The sequence below is a fragment of the Monodelphis domestica genome, chromosome 4 (genome assembly GCF_027887165.1).
Source record: "Monodelphis domestica isolate mMonDom1 chromosome 4, mMonDom1.pri, whole genome shotgun sequence".
NCBI lineage: Eukaryota > Metazoa > Chordata > Mammalia > Didelphimorphia > Didelphidae > Monodelphis > Monodelphis domestica.
The window spans coordinates 34318102-34346069 of NC_077230.1; the positions used below are offsets into that span (position 1 = coordinate 34318102).

The window sequence follows — 27968 nt, forward strand, 5'->3', positions numbered from 1 at the left end:
ATAGTAAGAATAAAATCGTTACCTTTTATAGACAATATAATAGTTTATTTAGAAAACCCAATCAAGCCAAATAAAATGAATTAAAATAACTCCAGGAAAATGCAGGATAATAAATAAATCTTCATAGAGCATTAGCATTTTTATATATTATTCCCTAAAGCCTTAGCAAGAACAAATAAAGACATTCTATTTAAAAATGATAGAGACTGTGAAATACCTGGAATTCTATTCATCAAAACAAAAGGGGGATGGAGGGAGGGCAGAACTAAGATGGTGGAGAAGCTACACAGACTCACCTGTTCTCTATCTACCAAATTAAAATATGATATAATGCCTAAAAAGAAATATTGGAGCACCATAATCTACAGAAAAATGGAGTGAAATAATTTTTCTATTTAAAACTACTTAGAAAGCCATTAGGAAAGTTCTATTCCACTCTGATGGAAGAGGAGTGCAAAAACAACAGAACGAGGCAGGTTCCGATAATTAAAGAGTCCTTGGACACACCTGAATCAGCAACAGGGGCTGCCAGAGCTCCCAGCTGCAGCCCTTTGCTGCCTTGACGGAGTGCCCATACACAGATCCAGGCAGCAGTTGTGGCGGACCTTATTGGGAGCACTTAGCACATCCCAATGCTTGCAACCTCAGAGGACAAGGGGATCCTGGTCACAGTTACCAGATGGAAAAGAATTCACATGGTTACTCACTGACCTGACCCCAGGCCAGGAGAGTATTAAACACACTTGTCATTACATTATACAATGTTGAAAGAATTTAAAAAAAAAAAAAAGATTGGTCACTAAGAACTCTCAATGAAGCTGCACAAAGAACTTGGAACATACTTCTTTCTACATAGTTACAGAAAATGAGCAAACAACAATACCAAAACACCCTAACCATAGAAAGATATTTTGGTGCCCGGGAAGACTTAAAATCAGAAGAAAATATTGCTGCATCCAAAGCTTAGAAGGAAGAAAAGATATTAGCTATTTCACGTCTCAAAATAGTCTACAAAGCAGAAATTGTCTAAATTATTTAGAGTAGTTTAAGAAACGTGTCTCTGGGGGCTTCCGTCCCGGCTCCTGCCGCGGCGGCTCCACCGCAGGCCCAGTTGCGGGCTCCAACCCAGGGTCCCGGGACGCTCTCGAGGGGACATGCTGAGGCGGACTCTGGAAAACCGGGACGCCCAGACCAAACAGCTGCAGGATGCGGTCTCCAACGTGGAGAAGCACTTTGGGGAGCTGTGCCAGATCTTCGCGGCGTACGTGCGTAAAACGGCCCGGCTTCCAGACAAGCCAACCTCCTGGTGAATGAAATCAATGCTTATGCTGCCACCGAGACGCCCAACCTGAAGCACGGCCTGAAGGACTTTGCTGATGAGTTTACCAAACTTCAGGATTATAGGCAAGCTGAGGTTGAAAGACTTGAAGCCAAAGTAGTTGAACTTTGAAAAGTTATGGAACTATTGTGAAAATGAAACGGGATGATCTCAAAGCAACTTTAACAGCAAAGAGTCGAGAAGCTAAGCAGTTAACTCAACTAGAAAGGACGCATCAACGGACTCCATCAGATCGGCATGTCATAGTATCCTTTCAATTTTGAAGAAAAAATTATTTTGTCATTTAGTTGATAAAAAGGCAGAAACAGAATTACAGAGAGCTACAATGGATGCCACCAGAACAAGTCGGCACCTGGAAGAAACAATTGACAATTTTGAAAAGCAAAAAATAAAGGACATAAAGAATATATTTTCAGAATTTATAACTATTGAAATGCTGTTCCATGGTAAAGCTTTAGAAGTCTACACTGCTGCCTACCAAAATATACAGAAGATTGATGAAGAAGAAGATCTAGAGATTTTTTGGAGCTCTCTCTATCCACCTGACTATTCAACTTGTTTAGATATTGTTCGAGCAAATTCAAAATCTCCTCTTCAGAAATCTATTTCTATCAAGTGTATATCCGGATCAGGACAGCAGATTCCTACCACTCGGATAAGAAAAGATCACCAAGATGACGATGAAGAGGATGATGAATTGGACGTTACAGAAGAAGAAAATTAATTTTATATGTGCTTTTAACAGTTCCCCTCAAAATCATCAACTTCAGCTTATTAAATGTGTCAATTGCCCAAAAAAAGCAATAAGAAATTAACATGTCTATATGTATACATATATGCACTATTAACAGGTATTTCAAAAGAATCTATTGGTTTTTTAAAGTAAATGGTTTTTGAGGAATTAACTTCAGAATGGAATGTGATTAAAGGAAATTTCTGTAGCCCCAAAATTAAGTAGCTAAAATGAAAAACATGCCATTAGCTTTGTTCTGTTACCAAGGTTATGGTATTTGTTTAAATATAAATTTCATTTTTAAAGAATTTCAAAATAATTATCGTGAGAGCTGTCTTTAAGCCATTGTCATATCACACAAATAAATGTGACAGTGGCCAAAAAAGAACTATTATCTTCTCTTGGTTCCCTATGTAAGCTAAGTTTCCATGCCTTCATTTCTTAAAAATCAGTTAAAATTCCTTCAAAATCATTGACAAGCATTGTTCCATAAAGTACTTAAATAAGGTTGTTTTACTTCCTTATCAATTTCAAAAATTGGGGAGTTTTATTTGCCAGGTCACATCTACCTAGTTAACGCCTTTAAATAGTCCAATGGGGCTAAATGAGCAAAAGAAATTAGAAGACCAAGGAAACTGGTCATATTTATATATTCCATTTTTAACAATGGAAGAAGGTAGTTAAAGGGTGAAAAAATGTAGTAGTCCTCATGAACTTAAAATCAAAATGTTGACAATGTGTGATGCAGACTTTGGAAAACCTATTTTGAGATGCTATTTTCCCATAGAGAAATGAGGCACAGGCTGCTAATAAAAGAAATTCTGAAATTGTATTAGAATTTCTAAACACTAAAATTTATTATTATTATTATTATTAATGACACATTCTTGTACCTGGAAATATCAAGTTGGAGACATTTGAATCATAGAATGTTAGCATGTCTGACATTTTTTTCATTTCCAGGATTTCCTTCTGGGAAAACATTTGTAATCTTATTTCATTGATCCAGACAAGCATATTTTACTAACTGTGAAATTTATTTCCTTTGGAATACTAGAAAAATTACTATTCACAACACATAAAAATAAAGACTTTACAGAAAAAAAAAAAGAAACGTGTCTCTGACACTTGCTAGTTGTGAAATGCTGGACAAGTCACTTAACCCTGTTTGCCCCAGTTTCCTCTTCTGTAATGAAGAGATAGCTGGAGAAGAAACTGGAACACTACTACATTAGCTTCACTAGGAAAATTCCAACTCAAGTCATAAAGAGTCAGATACAACTGACTGACAAAACAAGAAGGATCAATGGTCAATTAGAGGAACAGATTAGGTGTAGAAAATGCTGAATAAAAAAGGGCCTTGTAAAATGTACCTTTGATAAACTCAAAGTCCTTAGACTGTGCTAGAATTAGGAATTATTTTTTTAAACTGTTGGGAAAATTAGAAATGCTTTGAGACGACTTTTTATATAAGTTGTCTTTTATTGTGAATATATGAACCCACAAATGATCCATAAATAAACTTTGGGGTTCTGTGATCTTGGAAGAGAGAAAAAATGCATGTTTTTTAATAACATTTCATTCAAATTTAACAAATTCCATTAACAATTTTTATAATACACTTTGATATCTGGTATGGTTAGATCATCTTCCATCATATTATTTTTCATTATTTCCATTGATATTCTTGACCTTGTTTAGTGAAAAATAATATGATGGAAGATGATCTAACCATACCAGATATCAAAGTGTGTATTATTATAACGTACTTATCTTCAAACTAATCTATTATTGATGAAGAAAGAGTAGTGGATCTGTGGAATAGAGTAGGTACACACAATTTGCACAGTAGAAATGACTTTAGTAATGTTGTGTTTCTTACATGCAAAAATCCATATTTTAGGGTCAAGAACTCACTGGGTCAAAAACTGCTGGGAAAACCAGAAAGCATTTTGGCAGAAACTAGATGTAGACCAATGCCACACATCATGTATCAAAATAAGGTCAAAGTGGCATTTGATTTATGCATTCAGGGTAATGCCAGATTTAAATTAGGGGGAAAAGAATTATCAAATAAAGGACAGAGAACATTATAGGAGGTGCAATGGATCATATTCATTACCTTTAAAAGTTTTCCACACAAAACCAGAGAGAAAGAAGAAAAATGGGAAAAAATTTAAAGATCTGATTAAGGCCTCATTTCTCAAAGATATAGAGCACTGGATCAACTTTATAAAGAATACAGGTTGTTCCCCAATTCACAGATACTAAAATTATATGAATAATCAGTTTTCAGATGAAGAAATAAAAACTGTCCCTAGCCACATAAAAAAGCACTAAATCACTATGAAGAATACAAATTTAAACAACTCTTACTTACCTTTTCATGCCTATCAAATTTTCTTAACAAGACAGGAAAGGAAAATGAAAAACGTTGGAGGTGATGGGGGAATATTTGAGACACTAAGGTACAGATGGTGGAATTGTGAACTGATTCATCTATTCTAGAGAACATGGATATATGCTCAAAGAGCTATGCAATTGTGCATATTCTTTGACTTGGCAATATCACAACTAAAACAGTATCCCAAAGAGATTAGAAACTTTTAAAAAATGAAAAGAAAATGTCCCTATATGTACAAAATAATTTATGGCAGTAATTTTTCGTGTTGAAGAACTTAAAATTCCAGGGATAACATTCAATTGTGAAATGGCTGAAAAATTTATGGTATATGATTGTAATAATATTATTGTGCTACATGAAATGATGATTAAGATGCTTTCAAAAAACCTGGAAGACTTATATGAACTGATACATAATGAAGGGAGCAGAAGCAGAACATTGGGTGCATGAACAGCAATGCTATGCAATGATCAACTGTAAATGACTTTGCTATGCCCAGAAATACAAAGATTGAAAGACAGTTCTGAAAAACTGAAAAATGTTATCCACTTGCAGTGGAAAAGGTGATGGAATCTAAATGCAGAGCAAAACATATTTATTTTACTTTATTTTCCTTTCTTTCTGGTATGTTTTATTTCTCAACATGATGAATAAGGAAGGAAATATGTTTTACATGACTGCATATGTATAATCTTTATCAAATTGCTTACCTTTTTAATGAGGTTGGAGACCAGGGTGACTAGGAAAGAATTTGGAACTTAAAATAGATTTTATATGTCCTTAGAAAAAATTTTAATTATTAAAAATGTCTTAATGTGCTTATATGCTGAAAGGTAGAAAGTTCAGCAAAATCATTGATCTAGGGGAGACTGTAACAGAGTCAGATATATATATATATATATATATATATATATTGCTAATTATTAAGGAAAAGATACCGGTAAAGTATAAGTGGATGGCTTATAATTCCAGTGCAAAGCTAGAGTGACCAGGCCAACTGTACTGGGAGGAAATTTTATTCTTACTTTTGCTTCAGATGTTTTAGGCTTTCATTATTATTACTATTATTATTTTTGTATTTATAGGTGACAACGAACTGGGGCTTTGTACTTGTATCTTCTTTGATCCAGCAGATGAGGATGGAAAGGAACCAGGGGTTTTTATAACTGAAATTATTGAAGGAGGTGCAGTTCACAAACTTGGATGGTGAGTTTGGTTTTGTAATTTTATAAGAATTGACTTTGTAGGGAGAATTTAACATCATTCTAAAAAGGGTTAATATTGTAAACATGGAAAGTGACTACACAAATAAAATCTCTGAAAAATACAGAAATATCAACTTTAAAAATATTGTCATGACCAAGCTAGTAAGGAAATGGAATTGGCTTGGAAACAAAGATTCTATAATTCCACTCCAACTAGGTCTGTAAACTATGACTTTATTCTTGATCATTGAGAAGGTCTTTAATAATTGCCATAATGAGCCCATTGTAAACATGTGCCCAGCTATTTCCAAATCAGGTCAAATTAACAAGTATTTATAAATCTATACCATTCCAGAACCTGTGCTCTCCATGAAGGGATATAAAGAAAGTGGGAAAATAGTTCTTGATTTGGAGAAATGAAAAACTGAATTGACTAGGCAACAAACAAATTACTATTGTGTGCAGAAAAGATCTATACTAAATAAATGTGAGAAAATCTGGGTGTGGGGGATACTTTGGTTGTATTAGAAAAAATGGTATCCATGAGACACTGGCAACTATCTTCAGAGATTATTGAAATTTGACTATACAATAAAATAATTCCTGAATTGAGAGAGGGCTTCCTAGATATAGGAATGTAGGAATATACATTTAAAATATTACTATAAACTGCCCAAAGTGAATCCTTGAGAAAGGAAAAAAATAAGAAATGCAAATAGGTTGCCAAATCATAACTTTAACCTTGTAAGAATTTACTATGCAACTGAGGTCAAATGGTACCCTCTATGTCCTTGCTCATGATGTAATTTTGGACTTTAAAATGGAATTCTTCCTGAGATGACACTCTGTTACATAGAACTGAAAGCAAAAAACGCCATCAGGCTTTCTGTTTCTAAGCCTGAGGCTCATTACTTCTTCATCCCCAACTCACATAGCCCAGATGGTTTTAGAATTTTTTCCTGCTTCCTAGATTGTAACAGAATTGATTTCATTAGCTGCCCATCCTGAATATCCCAAATACATGGTGGAAATTTTCTCCTCTTACCCTCCCAAAGTTGTTTTCTTTTCCTCAGTTTCTATGATGACATTTATCTGTTTATTATCACCCAAGGTCTCTACAATAAAAGTATCAACTAGAAGTGTCCTTCTGAATTATCGTCTCCTTACTCAGTCTTCAGTCAGTGGGGCATTGTCTGATACCTCAGAAGAATCATTTGTTTTAGTTTCTGCAGATCCTATTGACTTTCTGAAGAATATTAAAATTGAAATAATACTCTGATAATTGTTTGGAGGAGGGCATCTGTGTTTGTGGATGATTTCTCTTGCATCCTTCTCACTGTGTTTTCCAAGATCTGCCAAAGTCCCTTCCTTTTTCAATCACATTTCATTATTGAGACTTAGCCAGCTGGAAAGGCTTGGAGTACAGACCCAGTTATGAACACTAATCATCCTTGAAGCCCACTTAAAAAAAATCCAGGGAAGAATCCCCAGGCAGGCTGCAGGGTAATGAAATTATTGAGACATACCAGCCCTCTAAGTCTTCTGATTAATTTGTAGAGAAGTGGTGACTGAAAAATTTGTAAGTGGCAGCCATTATACTAATGGTATGATGAGTCATTGAAGTCTATCTCTTAAATTAGTACCATATCTTCTAATCATACACATGCATTGGGCTTTTAGGTCATAAATATCTTCAATGTAATTTTAATTACTATGCAATTCTATTTTTCAGTATCCGTGTATTTGACCAGATTATTAAAATAGGTGACATCAATCTAATTGGATTGGATGAAGCAGAAATCATCTCTACTTTTAAAAAAATGGACGATTCTCCTTTCCAGTAAGTAAATTTTCCCATATTTCTTTTAAGATGCATAGATTGCTAGATCATTGTTTTTGACTTGGAAATTTCCTAAGCAATGTGTTCAAACAGAAAAATTGGGGAGAAAGAAAGCCTAATTAACATTTTTAAATAATTTCTCTTTTTGTCTTCTTTTGCTAGGAAATGACCCTCTTTTTTTCTGTTCAGCAGTTCACAAGACGTTTTAGGATTCATTTGCACCTTCCTTTCTGAATACTCTATCACATCTCAAGCAAACCCTTGATTTTCATTTGCATTCATTTTTAGTTAATGAATTTTTATTTTCTTGCCAAATAATGCTCCTTGAAGCTGAAGAGATTTTTTTGTTTTGTTTTGTTTTTGTAAGAATGAAAGCTTAGCTGAATTTCCCCATTCCATTTTTTGCATGGCTATGTCTTTATCCAAAGTACATAAATTAAATGTGGATGTTTTGTACCTAGGATTGAAATTGGCCGCGAACCACCTGAAGTCAAGTCAGAACTTATAGTACGCCTCAAGTTGTCAGAGGAAAGGAAGAAATATTTTATGAATTCACTCATAGTACAGGTATTATGTGAACCAAATAAAAAAATGCAGAAACTCAAAATTCTTTCTTTTTTATCATAACAATATTAAAATAAAAATTTTGTTCTTTAAAAAGTTTCCTTTCCTACTCTTGAGTAACTTCATCTTAATTTATTACATACTTTTTTATTGTTGCTCTTTTATGCAATTTTATCAATGTCTCTGAGATTTACATTCTAATCTTCTCTGATGCACTCCAACCTTCACCACTGAATTATCATTTGTAGTATAGAGAATGAATTAAGCAAAACTGAACAATAAATACACAACTGAATCTGATAGTTTTTGCTCCTTTCTGAACAAAGGAGATATATATGTGTGCATGTGTATGTATATTTTTATATCTCTAGCTTTTGTCCCAGACTAAGATTTTCCATTACAATTAGTCAGAGGATGGCAATCTTTTAATGCTGCTTTAATTTACCTTAGTTTTAAAGAGCCTTCTGTTTCTGCTTACTTTACATTATTTAATGTGGGGTTTTTTAATGTCTCATAGAATTCTTATTGTTAATTTCAAAAACTTAATAATATCTCATTATATAATATATCACAGCATTTGTTCAGGTCTTCCCAAATTAACAGACACTTTGTATTCAGACAAAGAATATGTGAGTGTATCCATATTCCCTTGATTTCCTGCCTTTGATGACTTTGGGGTTTCTCTTCTATTCTAGTTGCATTGATTTTGTTCATGTTAAATCTTTCTTAGTAGTGCAAAATTTCTATTTTTTCTTTTATTATGATCACTAACCCCCTAGTTTTTTACCATCAATATGCCTCACAAATAGAGGTCTAAGATGTCTCATTCCTGTTGTTTTTCTAATTTTGAATGCTGTATGGATATTGGTTGATATTAAGGTTGTATATGCAACTTGAATTCATGATGGTAAATTATATACTCTTTCATATTCAAACTTTCATCTGTATCACCTGACTTCCAGTTTTTCTCAGGCCTTCCAGAATACAGAATCCTTCCTCTCTCATTTTTGTTTTTGGGTTTTTGAACTCCTGGATTGCTGAGTTAATTATCTTCTGGGACTTACTTATGGTAGAATATTTTATGAACTTTTAATTATTGCCAAGTAATCTTGAATAATTTTATTATTTTTGAAGGTTCAGTTTGAGGACCTGTTAATTTTAGACCTCTTTTATTATTCTTGTTTTTAACATTTCCATTAAGATTCCTTTTCACAACAATCTCTGACCAACAATCTTTTATTTTATGTCTTTCTGTATCCTGTCTCTAAGGCTTTCCCCAAAATGCTGGTCTACCAATTTGTAAGCCCCTGGAGGTGAAGGAATGTTTTATCTTTATATCCCTAGGACAACACACGGGCTTGCAATTTTAAGATGCTTAAGAAGTTATGATTGAATTAGTTGCTCATGTTGTTATGCTGATGCATAAGCAGGCTCTAGCTTTTTATTCTGTACTATTTAGCTAGATGTTTTGGAAAACTCTTTAAAATGTTTTACTATAATTTTGAAATGACCATCTGTCCTCTAATAATGATAATGTCTTTGGAAGAAAGATCAAAGTATATATTTAATCTTTCAAAGTGTGTATATGGGTATATTGGTATATATTTCATTTTGCAAAAAGTATAAAAGTATTTACTACTGCCTCCTTAAAACCTCTTTCCTATCCAATTATGAAATCTTTAAACATTAGCACATTAGGAGAGTGGATTTTGTTTGTTTATTTTAAGCATGTTCTTGAGATTTCTTAGCTTTAGGCCTATATTGTAATTACACTTTCTAAACATTTTCTCCATTTAAAGGAAAAAATTGGAGATATCACTATTGTGAGAGGACAAGCAAGTATTTGTACAACTTCAAGAGAACCATGGTACTGGATGGCCAGGTATATATATATATATTATATATATATATATGTATATATATATAAGCTTTTATTGAGTATGTAAACTACTGGTTTTTTAGACAAAACTTAGTGAAAGATTAATAATAGAATAACAATATGCTTTTGCCTCTAGATTCCATTTACTGGGAAGATTTCCAAATTGGAGACTCAATTTTGAAAAAATATTTATATTCAGTGGGTTTTTTGGATAATATTTTCCTGATGAGGAATGGCCAAATCATTTCTGGCTCATAAATATATAGAATGAAATAATATAATGCATTAAAATAAGTAAATATCAGGAATAGAAGAAATCTGGAAACATCTTGATAAACTTTGATGTAAAGCAAATAGAACAGATTAAAAACAAAAACAAAAAGAATGTTTTTTTTAAACTTTAGCTTCTGTCCTATAATTGAAGCTAAGTGTCAGTTCCAAAGCATAAGAGCAGTAAGAGCTAGGCATTGGGGTCAAATGACCAGCCCAGGGTCACATAGCAAAGAAGTGCCTGAGGACAGATTTGAATGCAAGACCTCTCATCTCCAGGATCTCTCTGTCCACTCAGCCAATTAACTGTTCATGAGAATATATTTTTTGTGAATTAAGACAAAAAAGGTCTAGAGAGAGCAATGGATAAGCAAAAAAATGTTAGGCAGAATAATAGATTTAAAAATGTTATTTTAGAGTGTTTAACTGACTCCCTATTATGTAAATTCATGTTAATCTAATCAATATCTTTCTGATATACTGAATCATTTTAAGCTAATATTTTTGTCTTTTAGATATATTCTATTATATTGATTTTTGTATCTGTACCTTTCCCCTCTGACTGTACTGAAGAACATCATTGTGAAAGCCCATAAACACCTTTTTCAGTGGCAAAATCATAACTCATTAGGGGTGTGTACATTTGTCACATAGATAATGATGGATGGACTTCATCAAAACTGATTACAACTTGTATACAACCTTTAGAGAATTTAATGAGCTAAGAATTTCAATTTCAATTTTAAGAGGTCTTCAGAAATTACTTTAGATATCTAGTAGATTTCTGTAATGATTTTTAAAGTATATATGTATACATACTGTAAACCTTAACATTTCTTAGACTTATAAATGTTGCAAATTCCACCATTGGGAAATTTCATACTTGAAAAATTTCCCACTGATAGTCTATTGGAATGTGAATCCCCCTTGGCATGGGAGGGTCCTTCTCCTACCTACTTAAGATTACTTTAGGATAGAAACCTTTTGCTGAAGAATGGAAAGGGCTTTGACCTATGCTTAAGCATAGAACACAAAGTTCTTTGAGTCATGTTTGATTTTAGAATTGATACAATAGAGATACTTGGAATGACAGAACCAGGTCTTGGAACTTACAATCTCCACCCTACTCAGTCCTAACAGGATTTACAAAGGGCTGCAGCAAAGGATCAAAATTTAATTATTTGAGAATATGACCTTCAACAGATATGTGCAAAGGGGCAGACCTCTGGGTGGTCCTGGGTTAAGCTAGAGCCACCATTGGCACAGGGAAGACATGGACAGTGATTGGTAGATGTGAGAACTGAGGGGAGGGAAGTTGAATGGTTTCCTTAAAGATAGCAAGGTCTGAGGACTGGGAGAGGTTCGAGAAGTTTTGCTCTGAGAGGATGCTCTGAGAGGAGGGCTTGTTCTGAAGGAGGCTGGAGGTGGAGGCCTCTGAGACTGTTTCTCCATTTGGTCACATGAGTGATAGGGACTGATCTCTTTTCTTTGCCTTAGCTATCTAAGGGCTTGGGCCTTTTGGCTCAGCCTAAACAGAGGGGGTATTTAAGCCCTATTCCCTTCTCTCCCCTTTCTCTCTCTCTCTCTCTCTCTCTCTCTCTCTCTCTCTCTCTCTCTCTCTCTCTCTCTCTCTCTCTCTGCATCTCTCTCAATACCTTTCTTCCTCATGTTTGTAATTAAACTCCATAAAAGGTTGACTGCTGACTTGAGTTTTCATTTACGAATTACATAGCTGAATTCCTTGGCGACCTTAAGTTAATATATATCAGTCTTTTAAAGTGATTTCCTTGTCACACATACATATATATTTTTAAAAATGTTGAACTAAAAGGTAGAGAACCAAATATATGTTCCTACTTAAAGTATAAAGCAGGAAGCCAAAAAGAGCTTCTGTGCATGCATAATAAATTATACTCTGCAGTTTAATCTAATTCTACCAAAACAATAGAGATTTCTTGGTGATTTTCATCTGTATTTGTATTGTAATTTGTAGCATTGCTCATTTTATACCCTCTAAAATTGTGATTGATCATTAAATAATTAGAGTTTACTCTGGAATTGTGTCTGATTATCAGAGTTCTTAAATCTTTCAGATTTGTTTTTCTTCATGGTGTGAATATGAAAAAACCCTCATGATAGTGTCAAATTTCTTCATGCAAATATGATAATTTTTTTTCTGGTTCATAATAGTTTGGCTCTGTTCTCTTTGTATCAGTTCATAGAAGTCTGGCCAGGTTACTCTAGTTCCATTCTGGAAATTATTTCTTTTTGTGCATAATTTGTTCAGCCATTTCCCAGTAAAACCAATCCAAACCAAACCAAACCAAAACAAAACAAAACAAAAACAAAAACAAAACAAAACAAAACAAAACATCCTATTAATCCCCAGTTCCTTGCCTCTGCAGAATAAGAAAAGAAGTATCCAATAATTGTTTTGGTACCTTTGGGTCCTATCTTTTCATTTGCATTTTTTAATTTCTTTGGGATATTGCTCAAAGTTTAATGACAGTTTAATGAGGCCTAGGACCAAATTACTTTCTTGAATATCTAGAAAAACCTAAAGTTCCACAACCACGAATACTCTTGTTTCTCATACCCCAATAATTGTCATTTTAGTTGTAATCATCTTTGTCAATCTGGTATGAAGTAACAGCTTAGAACTGTTTAAATTTACATTTCTCGAGTTACTAGTGATTTTGGACCATTTAGGATTGATTTCCCCCCTTGAAAAAGGTGCATTAGTTTCCATAGCCTTTGACTTTTTTTTGACTGTCATTTAATTGGAAGATGCCTCATGGTTCAAGGTTTACATTTGATCAGTATAGTAAATGGAAGGTCAGAAAGGCTAAGTGACTTGCCCAAGTAAATACAACTAATTAGTAGAAACATACAACTAGGTTCTAGAACTAGAACTTGAGTCCAAATCTCTTTAATTCCAAGATGGTTTGATTGCCAGTTGTATGAAACTGCTACCTTTTCTTCCACAGTAACCTGAAATTTGTTATTGGGGCACTGAAAATATTAATAGAAGAAGATCAGGGATGTAGAAAAGACTTCCAAGCTATCTTTGAGCAGGTAAGACAGCACAGTTCCTCCCCATTAATCAAGTTTTATTGAATGTTAGTTGTGTTCACAGTGATAAAAGTGGTGGAAAGCAAAGCAGTCAGTGAGAATGGTGCCCATAATAATGCATGAAATAAATGCTTCCTATTTCATTCATCCATTCTTTTGATCAGTCCAAACAAAACTTTTCAATCTTACTAAAACTACTTGGCCTAAGAGGACTGCTTTATGAAAGGTGAATTGACCAAAACTCCCATATCACTACTCTCTGCCTAGTTCTACTTATCACTCTTTAGAAAATCCAGTATGGAAATCATTTGGGAACCCCAGCCTACTACTACTACTAATCCATGAATTGTGTCTACTTGATCAAGAGAAAGGATCATCGGCTGGGGTATCCTTCTTCCTTGCTTCCCTCACTTCATTGCAGCTATTAACTACTCTTAGGTCTTAAGATGTGAGTCAGTAACTTTCTTCGTCCTGAAGTGAAGAAGGCCCACCAGGCTTTTTTTATTATTATTTTCTCTGTGAATGTGCCTCTGAAGTCTGCTAGAATGTAGGCCTTACAATCGATTTCCCCTACTTTTATGCTATCATTGTAACTACTAATTGAAGTACCTCTGGATGTGTGCAAAATGCTGCTAAGCGCTGGAGACATAAAGAGAAAAAATGAAACATTTCCTGATCTTGAGACACTCTTACTCGATACTCTAAGTGGAAAGTACAACATTTAAAATAAGGTTCAGCTGAAGCACAAGATGGAATGCTTCAGAAGTCCTGGGGTCTCAGTGGTAGAATGGATGGAATGGATAGCAAGAGCCATTTGGCAATGATTTCACAAAGATTAGTTAGACTGGTTCTGCCATCTATCACATCAGTAAATTCTTTTGTATTTGAGGATTAAACCCAGTGTCTCGGTCACATATTATCAAGGCTTTCCTGTTTTTATTGGATAAAGTCTAAACCCAGTACCTTCCATACTCTGACACCAGAGGGTTCCATACTTAATTCCCAGAGTACCATGACATAAATTTTTTATTATATATATATATATATATGCATATATCTATATCTATATCTTTGTAGTCATATAAATCTTATATACCCAGAGCTTAGCTGAGGACCAGAAGACCAGACATGGAAGAAGCTCTTAGTAGTGAATATCATTTTTCCTTTTTTCTATACACATGTAAATCTGTGTGTCAGTATATACATATATATGCACATAAATGCATGCACACATTTATTTATATATGTGTATGTGTGTATGTGTCGATATCTATACCTCTATCTAAGGCCAGGTTACTTACTCATCAGACCTGCCCTAACATTCTTCTAGTTTGCAAAAGGGCTTGTCACTGTAATTTCTCAGCTATTATGGTATTTCCACTGACTGTTTTTGAACATCTCTTGGAGTCCATTTTACTAAATTTCAATCCTCCTAGAAGCAGAAACTGTCTTTCCCCCTGTATATACAGAACTATGCAGGAAGAGAGGCTTCATTTTGTAGTGTTAGGAAGTGATATGTATTGAAGTGGTCCCCCTGATGTCCATCCTGGATGTCTGAAGCTCACCAGGTCAGTAACATCTTACTGCTTTTGGCAGCTTCCTGCACCTAAATGGCAGTGAAGGTGTCACCTTGCCTTGAAAAACACAATTCTTAGCTGGGAGAGCTTTTAAGCTTTGGATTCTATCCCTAACCTCATTCCTATCTACATGCCTATCTCTTTCCCTCTTCCCATTCCCATCATGTCCCCATCTCAGTTCCCAAACCTATCCCTGTCTCTAATCTCATGTAAATCTCTCGTCCTATCCTGATTGGTTTTACACAATAGCTACTAGTCATGGAATTTGTGCATGTTTTTGAATGTAATAGATCTTAAGGGGTTCATTTGAGAATAAAGAAGTCAGATAAGTGGCTAGCAGGAATAAATGAGTTATAGATGAGATGGTTGTGACTCTTGGAGAGGAAAAGGATTGAATAACGTGTACTTAATATTAATAGATTTATTTTGGTTAATTTGGTAAATTTCAGGCTAACTTTTTTCAAGACAAATATAGAGACATGAACACATACAATGTGAATATGGAACAGAAACCTGATGAATCAGATAAAGAAGGCACATTTTTACCATTGGCCCCAGAAGAAGAATTATTACTAGGACAATTTAAAATAAAGCCTAAAGAGATAAAAAATGAAGATTTATCACCAGGGCAATTATTAGCCCAAGGGGATTTCAATTCAGGTAAGACAAATATCCCTGCTCAAAACATTTGACCCTAAAGTTTTCTGATAAGAGAAATTTGGAACAAATGTTTCCATCACTCACTGAATCTCTGGTCCCTATTTCCTTTCTCTTCATATCTCTAATAATGAGAATGCTAGCTGCTTTATAAGGCTTTCTCACCTATTAGTGATCCCTCTCTTGGTGATTGAACTATAAGGGACCTTGGAAATATTCTACTATAACTTTTTAATTGATATAGAAATCTATCCTATATGTATGTCAGAATGTCATTTAGCTTCTGCCTCAAAATATGCAGTGATAGGAAACTCATTTTCTCAACATCCAGGCCACACTATTGCTAAATTACTTAAGCTTTTAGACAAGATTACAGTAAAATTTTATTTTTCTCATGCTTTTTTTTATAATTTATTCGTTTTCCCTTCTTTTGAAATAATACAGAAAAAGATCTTGTTCCTCTTTCCCTATTACTATCCATCTGACATATAAAATCAACTTATTATCCACCTAAGTTTTTTTTTAATATCTATGATCATGTTTAGACTGAAAACAATCTTTATATGATTTCTTATTACATCCTTGGGACATGGTTTTGTTTAGAGTCTATTATCCATCCTACTTTAATTACATCCATTTTGGTTTATCAACATTCTGTTGGTCTCATTGCAACAAAACCTTTTTTTAATTCAATTACTTATAGGAATAATTTTGGCCATTTCTTTCAACATTTTAAAATTCAGATGCTCCCATCTCCCTTTCCCTGAGGTGGTGAAGAATCTGATATAGGTTACACTAATACTATCATGTAATACATATTTCCATATTGTTTCCATCATGATAAAGACATATAACATATATATTCAATCTCATGAAGATTTATAATATAACTTATAATTTATAATATAACTATTATAGTAGAAGATGTCAAGTTTTGATCTACACTCAGATTTTTTTTTGTAGCTTCCTTGACCATTGATAGTATGTTCTTCATGTGTTACCTTGGAAGCTTTATGATAATGGTTTAGTCTTCCACAATTGATCATTGTATAATATTTCTGTTATAGTCTCTAGTTATAGTGGCTCTGCTCACTTTTTCTGAATTCATCCTGTTCATTGTTCCTTATGGCATAATAGTAATCCATTACAACCATATTCCACAGCTTGATCATTCAACCACTAAATAATGGACAACCCCTCAGTTTCCAATTCTTTGCCTCTATAAAAAGAGCTGATAATAATATTTTGGCACAGTTAATTCCTTTTATTCTATCTTTGATCCATTTGGGATCCTGAACCTTTAGTGAGATTGTTATATAGACCTTTGGGTATTGTTTCATATAAGTCTGCAGAATGGTTGTATTGATTCACACTATTACGAATGAAGTTTATTAGTGTTACAATTTTCACACCTCCCCTTCAACATTTATCATTTTCCATTTTGGTCATGTTAGCTAATATGAAGGGTATGAGATCATTTTTCAGAGTTGTCTTAATTTTCATTTCTCTCATCAATAGTGATTTGGAATTTTTTAAAATATAGCTATGTATAATTTTAATCTCTTCTGAGAAATGCCTATTCAAATCCTTTGACCATTTCTCAATTGAGGAATGTTGTGTATTATAAATTTGACTCAGTTCTCTCTATATAAAGAAATGAGACTTTTGTCAAATACTTGTTATAAATTTTTCCTCAGAATTTGTTTTTTCATTTCTAATCTTAAGTACATTTGTTTTATTTGTGCAAAACCTTTTTAATTTAATGAAATCAAAATTCCCTTTTAATCAAGTATGCCGATGGTTTATTTATTTTATTTTTTCATAAAACAAACTATTTGTCTTATTTTATTAGTTCTATGGTTTTCTTACTTTCAATCTATTCATCCCTTGCTTGATTTTCATGATTTCCAATTTGGTGTTTAATTGAGGATTTTTAAATTTGTCCTTTTCTAGGATTTTTAGTTGTATAACCAATTCGCTTATGACCTGCTCTTTCTCTACTTTACCTGATATGAGCAATAAGAGATGTGAATTTTCCTCTAAGTACTGCTTTGGCTACATCCTATGAATTTTGATATGTTGTCTCCTTATAATCATTCTCTTTAATGAAATTATTGATTGTTTCTATGATTCATTCTTTGACCCATTTATTCTTTAGGCAAAAATTTGTTTATGTCTATCATCTATGTATATGCCATATACATATAAATTTATTTATTGGCAAATAGAGAAGGTTTCCTATTTTGGCTATAAATATCACTTGTATAAATGGTTCATTAGAAAACACCTTTTTCCTGGGTACCATCAATTACTTGCATTCCCCTTGCATTGTGAAACTGTGAACACTGGAGTATCACTGTCATTGCTAACAGAAGGAAATCTGGTTCAGCCTTATGAATCTGAGATCTGGAAGAATGAATACTGGTGAATTGAGCAACAGTTGGAAAATGAATGCTGTACTTCAGGGGCTGACTTTTTTTTGGCTGCCAAGTAGCAACAATTAATATGATTGTTGTTCAGAGAATATTAGAACCTCTAGTGTGAGGGGTTGCTGAACACTTTTCAGGGCTGCTTATCTGCCTTTGGTGTCTACTTGTCACTCAGCTCTCATCTGTGGTTCCATGAAGCTGTAGCATGTGGATCAGCCTGTTAAAACTGAACAGATGGGTTAAGTTAGGTTGATATCTACTCCAGGCTTGTGAAGACCTCCTCCTGGAATAGGTGGATGAGAAAATTTGCTTCAGTAGCCATGAATGTAGCTGAAGGTAAGCACTGTGGAGTGCGTAGAGTTTGGTTGGACATCTAAGACACTAAGGTCATTTAGGTTCAGTGTCAATCATCTAGGTTCAGTGTCAGTCATCCAGACTTTAGTCTTGCCACAGGATTTAGATGACTCTGGAAGAAAGAGTGAGGCTGACAATTTTTTGCAACTCACTTAAATCCAATTCATACACAAGTTAAAATATTACTCTGTGATGTCACTGGTACTTTTCAGACATAAGGATCACCACCACCGCTGCCAACTGATTAATCAACATTTTTGACTGTCTCATCCTTTTAAGTCTTCTTAAATCTAGCTTTATTTGTTTTTAACTGCCCTTGCAGCGGGACTAGTATTTTCTTGGTAGTTATCCTAGATCATCAGTCTTAGAAGGAACCTCAAAGACCACCCACTTTAATCCCTTCATTTTGTAGGTGTGAAAAATGAGGCACAGAGAAGATATTCAGATAGTTACCTTCCCAGCGGTGACTTCATGGCTTCTGGCTCTAAAAGCAATACTAAAGGTAGGTTCTTCACTTTATAAGATGTCAAAGCCTTGGTCAGCAATAGTAACCAATGAAAGATTGCTGTTGTCCCTTGCTAATCCTAGTAAAATATTTGTGTACTGTTGTACTCATTGAATTATTTATTTTTCTTAGAGACCCCAATAAAAAAAGAAAAAGAAGAAGATGAAATAGTAGTGGAGGAAGAGATTATTAGCACTGGAAAACCTACAGAGGGAAAGGCTAAAAAGGGATTTTCCTGGTTCCGGTAAGAGATGTACTTTTTATATATGGATAACAATATTATTAATAAACAAAACATTTTATTTCTCCTGTAATTTACCTCTTTGGCTACTGTTTGCTATGTTTTTTGCCCCTTTCTACAAAAGAACTTCATTATTTATATGAATTTTCTCAGTTGTTCACATCTTCCTCAAATGGGTGCTGGCATAGAGTAAAGGTGTCAAATTCACAGTTTATGGATGTGACCCAGAGAGATCCATTTCTTTTTGAGTCTGATAATAACAACTTAGTGGGAAAAGTATAGGACATGGAATCTGAGTTATCTGCATTCAGACTGGAGTTTTATCACCTAGTCATGTGTTCAAATTCAAGTATTTTCTGATCAATAGGTTACAGACTTCCCATCTATAAAATATTACAAGTTGACATCTAGAGTTACTTCAGATCTAAATCAGTGACCCCCTCGCTCCTTACAAGACAAATCATGTATTAGTTTTGGTTAATGTGGAGGAGGAAGAAGTAGAGAAATGATATTGTGCCATATGCACACATATTTAACTTAACTGGCTTCCATATCTAGTTTTATATTTTTACCTATAGCGCCAAATTTGATCTTGCCCCTTCTCTAATACATATGCTGACATAGCACGTATCCTACAAAAAGTGTAACTCCAAACTATTTTAACATGTAGCTTTGTCTTTTTTTCAGAATTGAAATTCATGAAATTTTTATAGTGTGCATCTATTTAAGATCCTTTTTTGTGTCATAGTAGAATGTATTTTGTGTTTTAATAATTATTTCCCTCTCAAATGTTGTATGATTCTAGCAATATCAAAGAACGCAAGCTGTGGAACTTCTTTCATTTTAAAAAACATGAGAAACAAGTAAAGAATGTGCACAAGTGGGAAGAAATTGATCAAGTGGTAAATTTTCATTATGTTAAATTTATCAAAGATTTAAGTTTGTTTCCCCATTTAAATTACTAGAGAGTGAGCTTTCTCTTGAATTAGAAAACTATAATTTACCTTGGATTGAGGAGTTAACATTCTGTCATAATTATTAATCAGTATGCATAGGAATAAAATTACCTGAGTAAGGATCAAAAGTACCATAGCGGCAACTGTTTGGCCTTGAAGTCTCTTTTTTGTTCCCAGAGATCATTCAAGAACCTCTCTCAAGAAAAGGGAATGATTAAGAACTCTAAAAACATTTGAATTCTCTGTATTTGGATGTTTTAAGGACAAAGGATAATTGATTCAACTTTTGGCCTCAGAATATTGTTGGCTGAAAATTTTCTAAAATGATGGCACAGAGTATTGAAATACACTTAACCTAGAGAAAAGTGCAAGTTGAATTGTTATGGGCTGATGCATGTAGGAAGTGATAACATATTACGATAATTTTCCCTCCATGCCAGAAGGGGTCTCTGAAGGGGCTGTACAATATTTAAAAAATAACAGGTAGGTAAAATGGTAAAAGTTTACCAAGAAATACCACTGTCGGTTGTTGCCAAAATAAGAGGAGAGATTGCATGTGTATGTCTTGATTGACTGTGCCTGTGTTACTGAGCAAAAAAAAGAACATGAGAGCCACAGATGGGCCAATATGACAATGAAGGAAAATAATAAATGTTGAAGGGGATATGGCAGAATTGGGACACTAATGCATTGCTAGTGGAGTTGTGAATTAATACAAGCATTCTGGAGGGAAATTTGGAATTATGAGCAAAGGGCTCTAAAAGAACACATTTGATCCTTTGATCCAGCAATACCATTGCTGCGTTTGTACTCCAAAGAGATAATAAGGAAAAATGCGTATACAAAATATTCATAGCTGAGTTCTTTGTGGTGGCAAAAATTGGAAAATGAGGGGATATTCCTCAGTTAGGGAATGACTAAACAAATTGTGGTATATATTGGTGATGGAATACTATTGTGTTATATGGAATGATGACCTACTTGATTTCTATATGAACTGGAAAGACCTCCATGAACTGAAGCAGAGTGAAATGAGCAGAACCAATCGAATGATATACACTGAAAGTGAAACATTGTAGAACTATCCAACATAATGAACTTTCCTACTCGCAGCATACAATAGTCCAGGAAATTCCTGAAGGACTTATGAGAAAGAATGCTATCTATATTGAGAGAGAGAACTATGGGAATAGAAATGAAAAAGAAAAACTTAAGACTTAACACCTAGAACTTGTTTATATGAATATATGATTTGGGGTTTGAGCTCTATGGTAAAAATGAATAATATAAAATTAGATATCAAGGGATAACATTTGTACAATCCAGTAGAATTGCTTATTGCTTCTGGGAGGGGAAAAGGGAAAGAAAATGAATCATATAAACTTGAAAAAATATTAAAAATAAAAAAAGAATATGAGGTATGAGGTCAATTGAGAAAATATCTATTGATCTTCACACACATATTTTTACACATACATAAATAAATAGATACACATGTACACATGAGTAAGTCCAACTAAAGATTTCATCACCCACCAGGCATTAGGAAGTATTTCTGACCCGCCCAATTTTGTTTGTGCTCTAGCTAGCAAGAATAAAATTCTGAATTGCCTCACATTAGGAATTCTTTTGAATCCTCCAAGGATGGTCCCATCTCTTAATAGATACTGAAAAAGGACCCCCACAACACTGTCTAATGGAGATGGGCATTTTTTTTCAATTTTCTTTTACTTATAAAATAATGAATGGCAATAAAATACAAGCTTTCCTCCAAACCTAAAGGTGACAACATCTAATATATTTAACATTTGTAATCATGATGGTCAACTTGGCAAAATCTTGTAAAAAAAAAGTAAGATTTGTTTCCATTTACTTTCTAGAAATATTACCCATCAGTAGAAATAGACAAAAAACTAGGATGCACTTTAATAGTTCCTGACCAGTTTCTCAACTGATATGGTAACCTCAATTGGAAAGTTATGGATATCAGACACTGGAAGATGGAATTGGGGACTTGAGGGTTCTTTGCCTTTATAAGAACCATCACTAGATTCTAAAGTTGGCTAACACCTAGCTAATCTAACTTCTAGTCTTAGAACCTGATGATGACCCTTCCTCTGCCTCCCATGACCCAGAAACCCCAGCAGCTCCCACCAGGCCAAGTTGCCTCAACTTCCTTCCTGGGTGGATATTGGGTAAAGTGGCCTGTGTTCCTGGCCAAAGAAGAGACAAAACTACCTGGGTAAAGGTAGATTTTAGTTCAATTTATTTTGGCCATGGAGAATAACTGAATACACTTTGGATGTAGATAATTTTCCTCTCATTTTGTCTTAACTTGGAGTAGGTGGAAACATTTTAGTATTAATACATTCCCTTACAAAGTCATCACTCCTTAAGGACAAATATATCAAGTATTTTGCCTGTTTTAGAATACTGCTATTTTTAAAAAGGCTCCAAAGTATTTTCATTGCAAAAAATAAAGTTTTTTCCTGGTTTACAAAACTCACTTCAGATCTCTTGTTGTTCTGTGAATTTTTGACATACAGATGAAAGAAAAGGGTGGTAGGGATAAGAAATACAGCAGCCTTGAAAAGAAAAATTTATAAAAAAACTGTGAAATGAGGGATGATTTTGGAACAAATGGTCTCTAAGGCTCCTTTGAGGTTTTGCTGTCTATGGTTATATTAACATATAGCCATGGAAGCTTTTTAAATATTGTGTCTCTTGACCTTCAGGTATTGGAAGATTACTGTCCTTATTCTACTGAAGCCCCTAAAACATTGCCAACAGAGTGGACAAATATTGAAGTTGGTAATTGGTTATGGAGCATTGGAATGGAGGAGTATGTTGTAAAATTTTATTGTAAAGGAATAACTGGTGAAAAACTCCTTACACTGGACAATCACTCGCTAAAAGTAAGTTCAAGAATTGACTTTTTTTTTTACAATACATTAGACAACATATATATATATATATATATATATATATATATATATATATAATCACTAATGTTATGGAGAGAGTATATAAAACATAATACAAAAATGGGAAATCCTATGTATGATCTATTTGCCAATCTTATGGTTTTAAGGAAATCATGTTAACCTCCTTTTGAATGTAGTATCAAGGGAGATTTCTTTTTGATTGTGATTTGTTAAATTCCCCCCTCCCCTTTTTAGTATTCCTAACATGTGGTCATTTCCTTTTATTTATATTTATTTATTTATTTTTAAAAACCTACCATTCCTTTTTGGAATCAATCCCCATGTATTAATTCCAAGGAAGAAGAGGAGTAGGATCTGGGCAAGGAGTGGGTAGTGAGTGACTTGCCGAGGGTCACACTGTTAGCAAGAGTATCAAGAGTATGTGAGGGGGGCACTGGGTAGCTCAGTGGATTGAAAGCCAGGCCTGTAGATGGGAGATCCTGGGTTCAAATTTGACATCAGACATTTCCCAGCTGTGTGTGACAAGGAAATCACTTTAAAAGACTGATATATATTAACTTAAGGTCGCCAAGGAATTCAGCTATGTAATTCCTAAATGAAAACTCAAGTCAGCAGTCAACCTTTTATGGAGTTTAATTACAAACAGGAGGAAGAAAGATATTAGAGATAGAGAGAGAGAGGGAGAGAGAAAGGGGAGAGAAGGGAATAGGGCTTAAATCCCTCTTCTGTTTAGGCTGGGCTAAAAGGCCCAAGCCCTTAGATAGCTGAGGCAAAGAAAAGAGATCAGTCCCTAACACTCACGTGACCAAAATGGAGAAACAGTCTCAGGGGCCTCCACCTCCAGCTTCCTTCAGAGCAAGCTTCTCAGAGCACCACCTCTCAGAGCAAAACCTCTCCAACCAACCCCGCCTAGTCCTCAGACCCCACTGTCTTTAAGGAAACCATCCAAGTTCCCTCCCCTCAGTTCTCACATCTACCAATCACTGTCCATGTCTTCCCTGTGCCAATGGTGGCTCTAGCTTAACCCAGGACCTCCCAAAGGTCTGTGGCTTTGCACATGTCTGTCTGTTGAAGGTCATATTCTCAAATAATTAAATCTTGATCCTTTGCTGCAGCCCTTCCTAAATCCTGTTACCCTGAGTAGAGTGGAGTTTGGAATAATTAAATTTTGATCTATGCTGCAGCCCTTCGTAAATCCTGTTAGGACTGAGTAGGGTGGAGATTGTAAGTTCCAAGACCTGGTTCTGTCATTCCAAGTATCTCTATTGTATCAATTCTAAAATCAAACATGACTCAAAGAACTTTGTGTTCTATGCTTAAGCATAGGTCAAAGCCCTTTCCATTGTTCAGCAAAAGGTTTCTATTCTAAAGTAATCTTAAGTAGGTAGGAGAAGGACCCTCCAATGCCAAGGGGGATTCACATTCCAATAGACTATCAGTGGGAAATTTCACTGAAACAGATTAAAAAACATTAATCATGGAAAATGGCAAAATTTCATTTCATTTATAGTAAATAGAATCTCATATTTTATAAGGCCTAAATTGCAAATCCTCGTTAGTATGATACCTTTGTCTTTGACTGGAGATACTTGATCCATGAAATATGATAACTTACTAGACAAAAAATAAATTCTACTTCGATTCATTTATTTCCTAAGAGAATAGAATTTTGAGGGTTTTTAAAGTATACTTTCTCTCATAACATGTTTCTAGGATTTTCCTAAAATATAGTATTTAATTTAAGTTCCTTTAAGCTGTAAATGTCTGATATTCTGACCCTTCAATTTTAATTTAATTTTTAATTTTAAAAATAAATTATTAATACATTTAAGTATTGATTGATTTTATTATTCATTCTTTTACTTAAGTAAACAGGAATGTTTTAATTAATTTAATTTTCCATTTAATTTTTTTTCAATTTGGGATTGTTTCAATAACACAAGTATCATTGGACTCCCATCTAGATAAATAACAATTAATGCATGAAGTCCCAAAATGTTTCACAATGGCAAACTATTACGGTAGTTCCTTAATGTATTTTAGGATTGTACGATGTAATTTTTTACTTCATCCAGACCTAGGGAATATTTTTCTATTGTTGGAAAATCTGTGTTCTTTAGAAATGATCCTATAGCAGCTTCATTTTCAGGTTCATTATGTAAAGAATTAGAAAATCTATTCATCTGAATAAGTAGATGGAAAATCAAATCAAAACAACTCACCTCATACCTAGAAGATTGGCTAACATGACAGCAAAAGAAAGTAATGAATGATGGGGAGAGGGGGTGTGGAAAAGTTGGGATATTTGCATTGCTGGTAGACTTGTGAATTGATCCAACCATTCTGGAGGGCCATTTGGAACTATGCCCAAAAGGGGCTAAAAGACTGTCTGCCCTTTGATCCAGCCATAACACTGCTGGGTTTTTACCTAAAAGAGATAATAAGGAAAAAGACATGTACACGAATATTCGTAGCTTCACTCTTTTTGGTGGCAAAAAAATTGGAAAATGAGGGGATGCCCTTCAGTTGGGGAATGGCTGAACAAATTATGGTATATGTTGGTGATGGACTTACTATTCTGCTCAAAGGAATAATAAAATAGAGGAATTCCATGGGAACTGGAAGAGCCTCCAAGAAGTAATGCAGAGTGAAAGGAGCAGAACCAGGAGAACATTGTACACAGAGACTGATACACTGTGGTACAATTGAATGTAATGGATTTTTCCATTAGTGGCAATGCAGTGATCCTGAAGAACCCAGAGGGATCTATGAGAAAGAACACTATTCGCATTCAGAAGAAAAACTGTGGGAGTAGAAACACCGAAGAAAAACAACTGCTTGATTACATGGGTCTAGGGGGATATGTTTGGGGATGTAGACCATAAAGGAACATCCTAGTGCAAACAACAGCAGCATGGAAACAGGTTATGATCAAGAACACATGTAATACCCAGTGGAATTGCGCATCAGCAATGGGAAAGGTGGGCAGGGTGAGGGGAGGGAGGGATAGTATATGATTTTTGTAACCAAGGATTAATGTTTGAAATTGACCAAATTAAAAAATAAATGAAATGAAATGAAATGAAAAAAAGAAAAAAGAGTATGTGAGGCCACATTTGAATTAAGGACTTTTTAAAAAATTTAATTTATTTAGTCAATTTTTAGAACATTATTCCTTGGTTACAAGAATTATATTCTTTCCCTCCCTGCCCTCTCCCTACCCTTCCTGAATCTGTTGCTCAATTTCATTGGGTATTACATGTATCCTTGATCAGAACCAATTTCTATGTTGTTGGTGTTTGCATTATGATGATCATTTAGAGTCTACCTCCCCAGCCATATCTGAGTTAAGGACCTCTTGTTTCTAGGCCTAGCTCTCAATTTGCTAAGCCACCTGTCATTCTTTTTTAGAACTCTGTGCATTAAAAAAAAAAAAAAAAAAACCCACTGGTAACCAGGAAAGCAGGTTTGTAGTTTTTGAACAATCAGATTAATTTCACTGAAACAGATTAAAAAACATTAATCATGGAAAATGGCAAAATTTCATTTCATTTATAGTAAATAGAATCTCATATTTTATAAGGCCTAAATTGCAAATCCTCGTTAGTATGATACCTTTGTCTTTGACTAGAGATACTTGATCCATGAAATATGATAACTTACTAGACAAAAAAAAATTCTACTTAGATTCATTTATTTCCAAAGAGAATAGAATTTTGAGGGTTTTTAAAGTCTACTTTCTCTCATAACATGTTTCTAGGATTTTCCTAAAATATAGTATTTGATTTAAGTTCCTTTAAGCTGTAAATGTCTGATATTCTAACCTTTCAATTTTTATTTAATTTTTAATTTTAAAAATAAATTAATAATACATTTAAGTATTGATTGATTTTATTATTCATTCTTTTACTTAAGTAAACAGGTATGTTTTAATTAATTTAATTTAGTTTTCCATTTAATTTTTTTTCAATTTGGGAATGTTTCAATAGCACAAGCATCATTGGACTCCCATCTAGATAAATAACAATTAATGCATGAAGTCCCAAAATGTTTCACAATGGCAAACTATTACGGTAGTTCCTTAATGTATTTTAGGATTGTACGATGTAATTTTTTACTTCATCCAGACCTAGGGAATATTTTTCTATTGTTGGAAAATCTGTGTTCTTTAGAAATGATCCTATAGCAGCATCATTTTCAGGTTCATTATGTAAAGAATTAGAAAATCTATTCATCTGAATAAGTAGATGCAAAATTACACTTTTAATTTTTCTTTCCAAAGGAAATCGAAGTCAACAAGAAGAAAGACCGCCGGAAAATACTTAAGGCTATTAAGAAAGTCAGAGATTTTTGGGAAAAAAATCATCATTTCGTCTTATTATAGAAATTGATGGAAAGAAGACACAGAACCAGAAAGATGGCAAAAATGGAAAATGCAATTACTTTTGTTATATTGAATTTTCATCATTTTACTTCTGTTACTTTTGCTATATGAACTTTTAAGGGATTTTACTTCCATGTTACTTTTGTTATATGAACTTTTAAGGGATTTTACTTCCATGTTACTTTTGTTATTATTAACTTTTAATCATTTCACTTCTATGTTACTTTTGTTATATGAACTTTTAAGAAATTTACTTCTATGTTACTTTTGTTATATGAACTTTTAAGGAATTTACTTCCATGTTACTTTTGTTATATGGACTTTTAATCATTTTATTACTGTTACTTTTGTTATTATTAACTTTTAATCATTTCACTTTCATGTTACATTTGTTATATGAACCTTTAAGGGATTTTACTTCCATGTTACTTTTGTTATATGAACTTTTAAGGGATTTTACTTCCATGTTATTTTTGTTATTGTTAACTTTTAATCATTTCAGTTCTATGTTACTTTTGTTATATGAACTTTTAAGGGATTTTACATCCATGTTACTTTTGTTATATGAACTTTTAAGGGATTTTACTTCCATGTTACTTTTGTTATATGAACTT

At 33.9% G+C, this 27968-nt stretch overlaps 2 protein-coding genes and 1 pseudogene across 2 annotated transcripts in view; all 3 read left to right on the plus strand.

The window, feature by feature from the left end:
• LOC103098397 (neurabin-1-like) overlaps nt 1-27968 on the plus strand; it is a 93684-nt gene that overhangs the window by 14781 nt on the left and 50935 nt on the right. The gene's annotated exons all lie outside the window — the stretch shown is intronic.
• Nucleotides 1098-2139, plus strand: LOC100032970 (CBY1-interacting BAR domain-containing protein 1-like; annotated as a pseudogene).
• Nucleotides 3816-27898, plus strand: LOC103096020 (uncharacterized). Its single transcript, XM_056793263.1, has 11 exons — nt 3816-5682; nt 7414-7521; nt 7983-8088; nt 9885-9967; nt 13222-13309; nt 15333-15543; nt 18736-18825; nt 18961-19072; nt 19875-19971; nt 22761-22940; nt 27253-27898. The coding sequence occupies exons 2-11, from the start codon at nt 7502-7504 to the stop codon at nt 27352-27354; spliced, it is 1089 nt and encodes a 362-aa protein (XP_056649241.1). The 5' UTR covers nt 3816-5682; nt 7414-7501; the 3' UTR covers nt 27355-27898.

Bases quoted from the DNA above. Each gene is read 5' to 3' on its own strand.
- LOC103096020 (XM_056793263.1), top strand. From the start codon at position 7,502: ATGGACGATTCTCCTTTCCA. The intron at 8,089-9,884 runs GTATTATGTGAA...CTCCATTTAAAG, and splicing joins TGAATTCACTCATAGTACAG to GAAAAAATTGGAGATATCAC. The intron at 9,968-13,221 runs GTATATATATAT...TTTCTTCCACAG, and splicing joins CCATGGTACTGGATGGCCAG to TAACCTGAAATTTGTTATTG.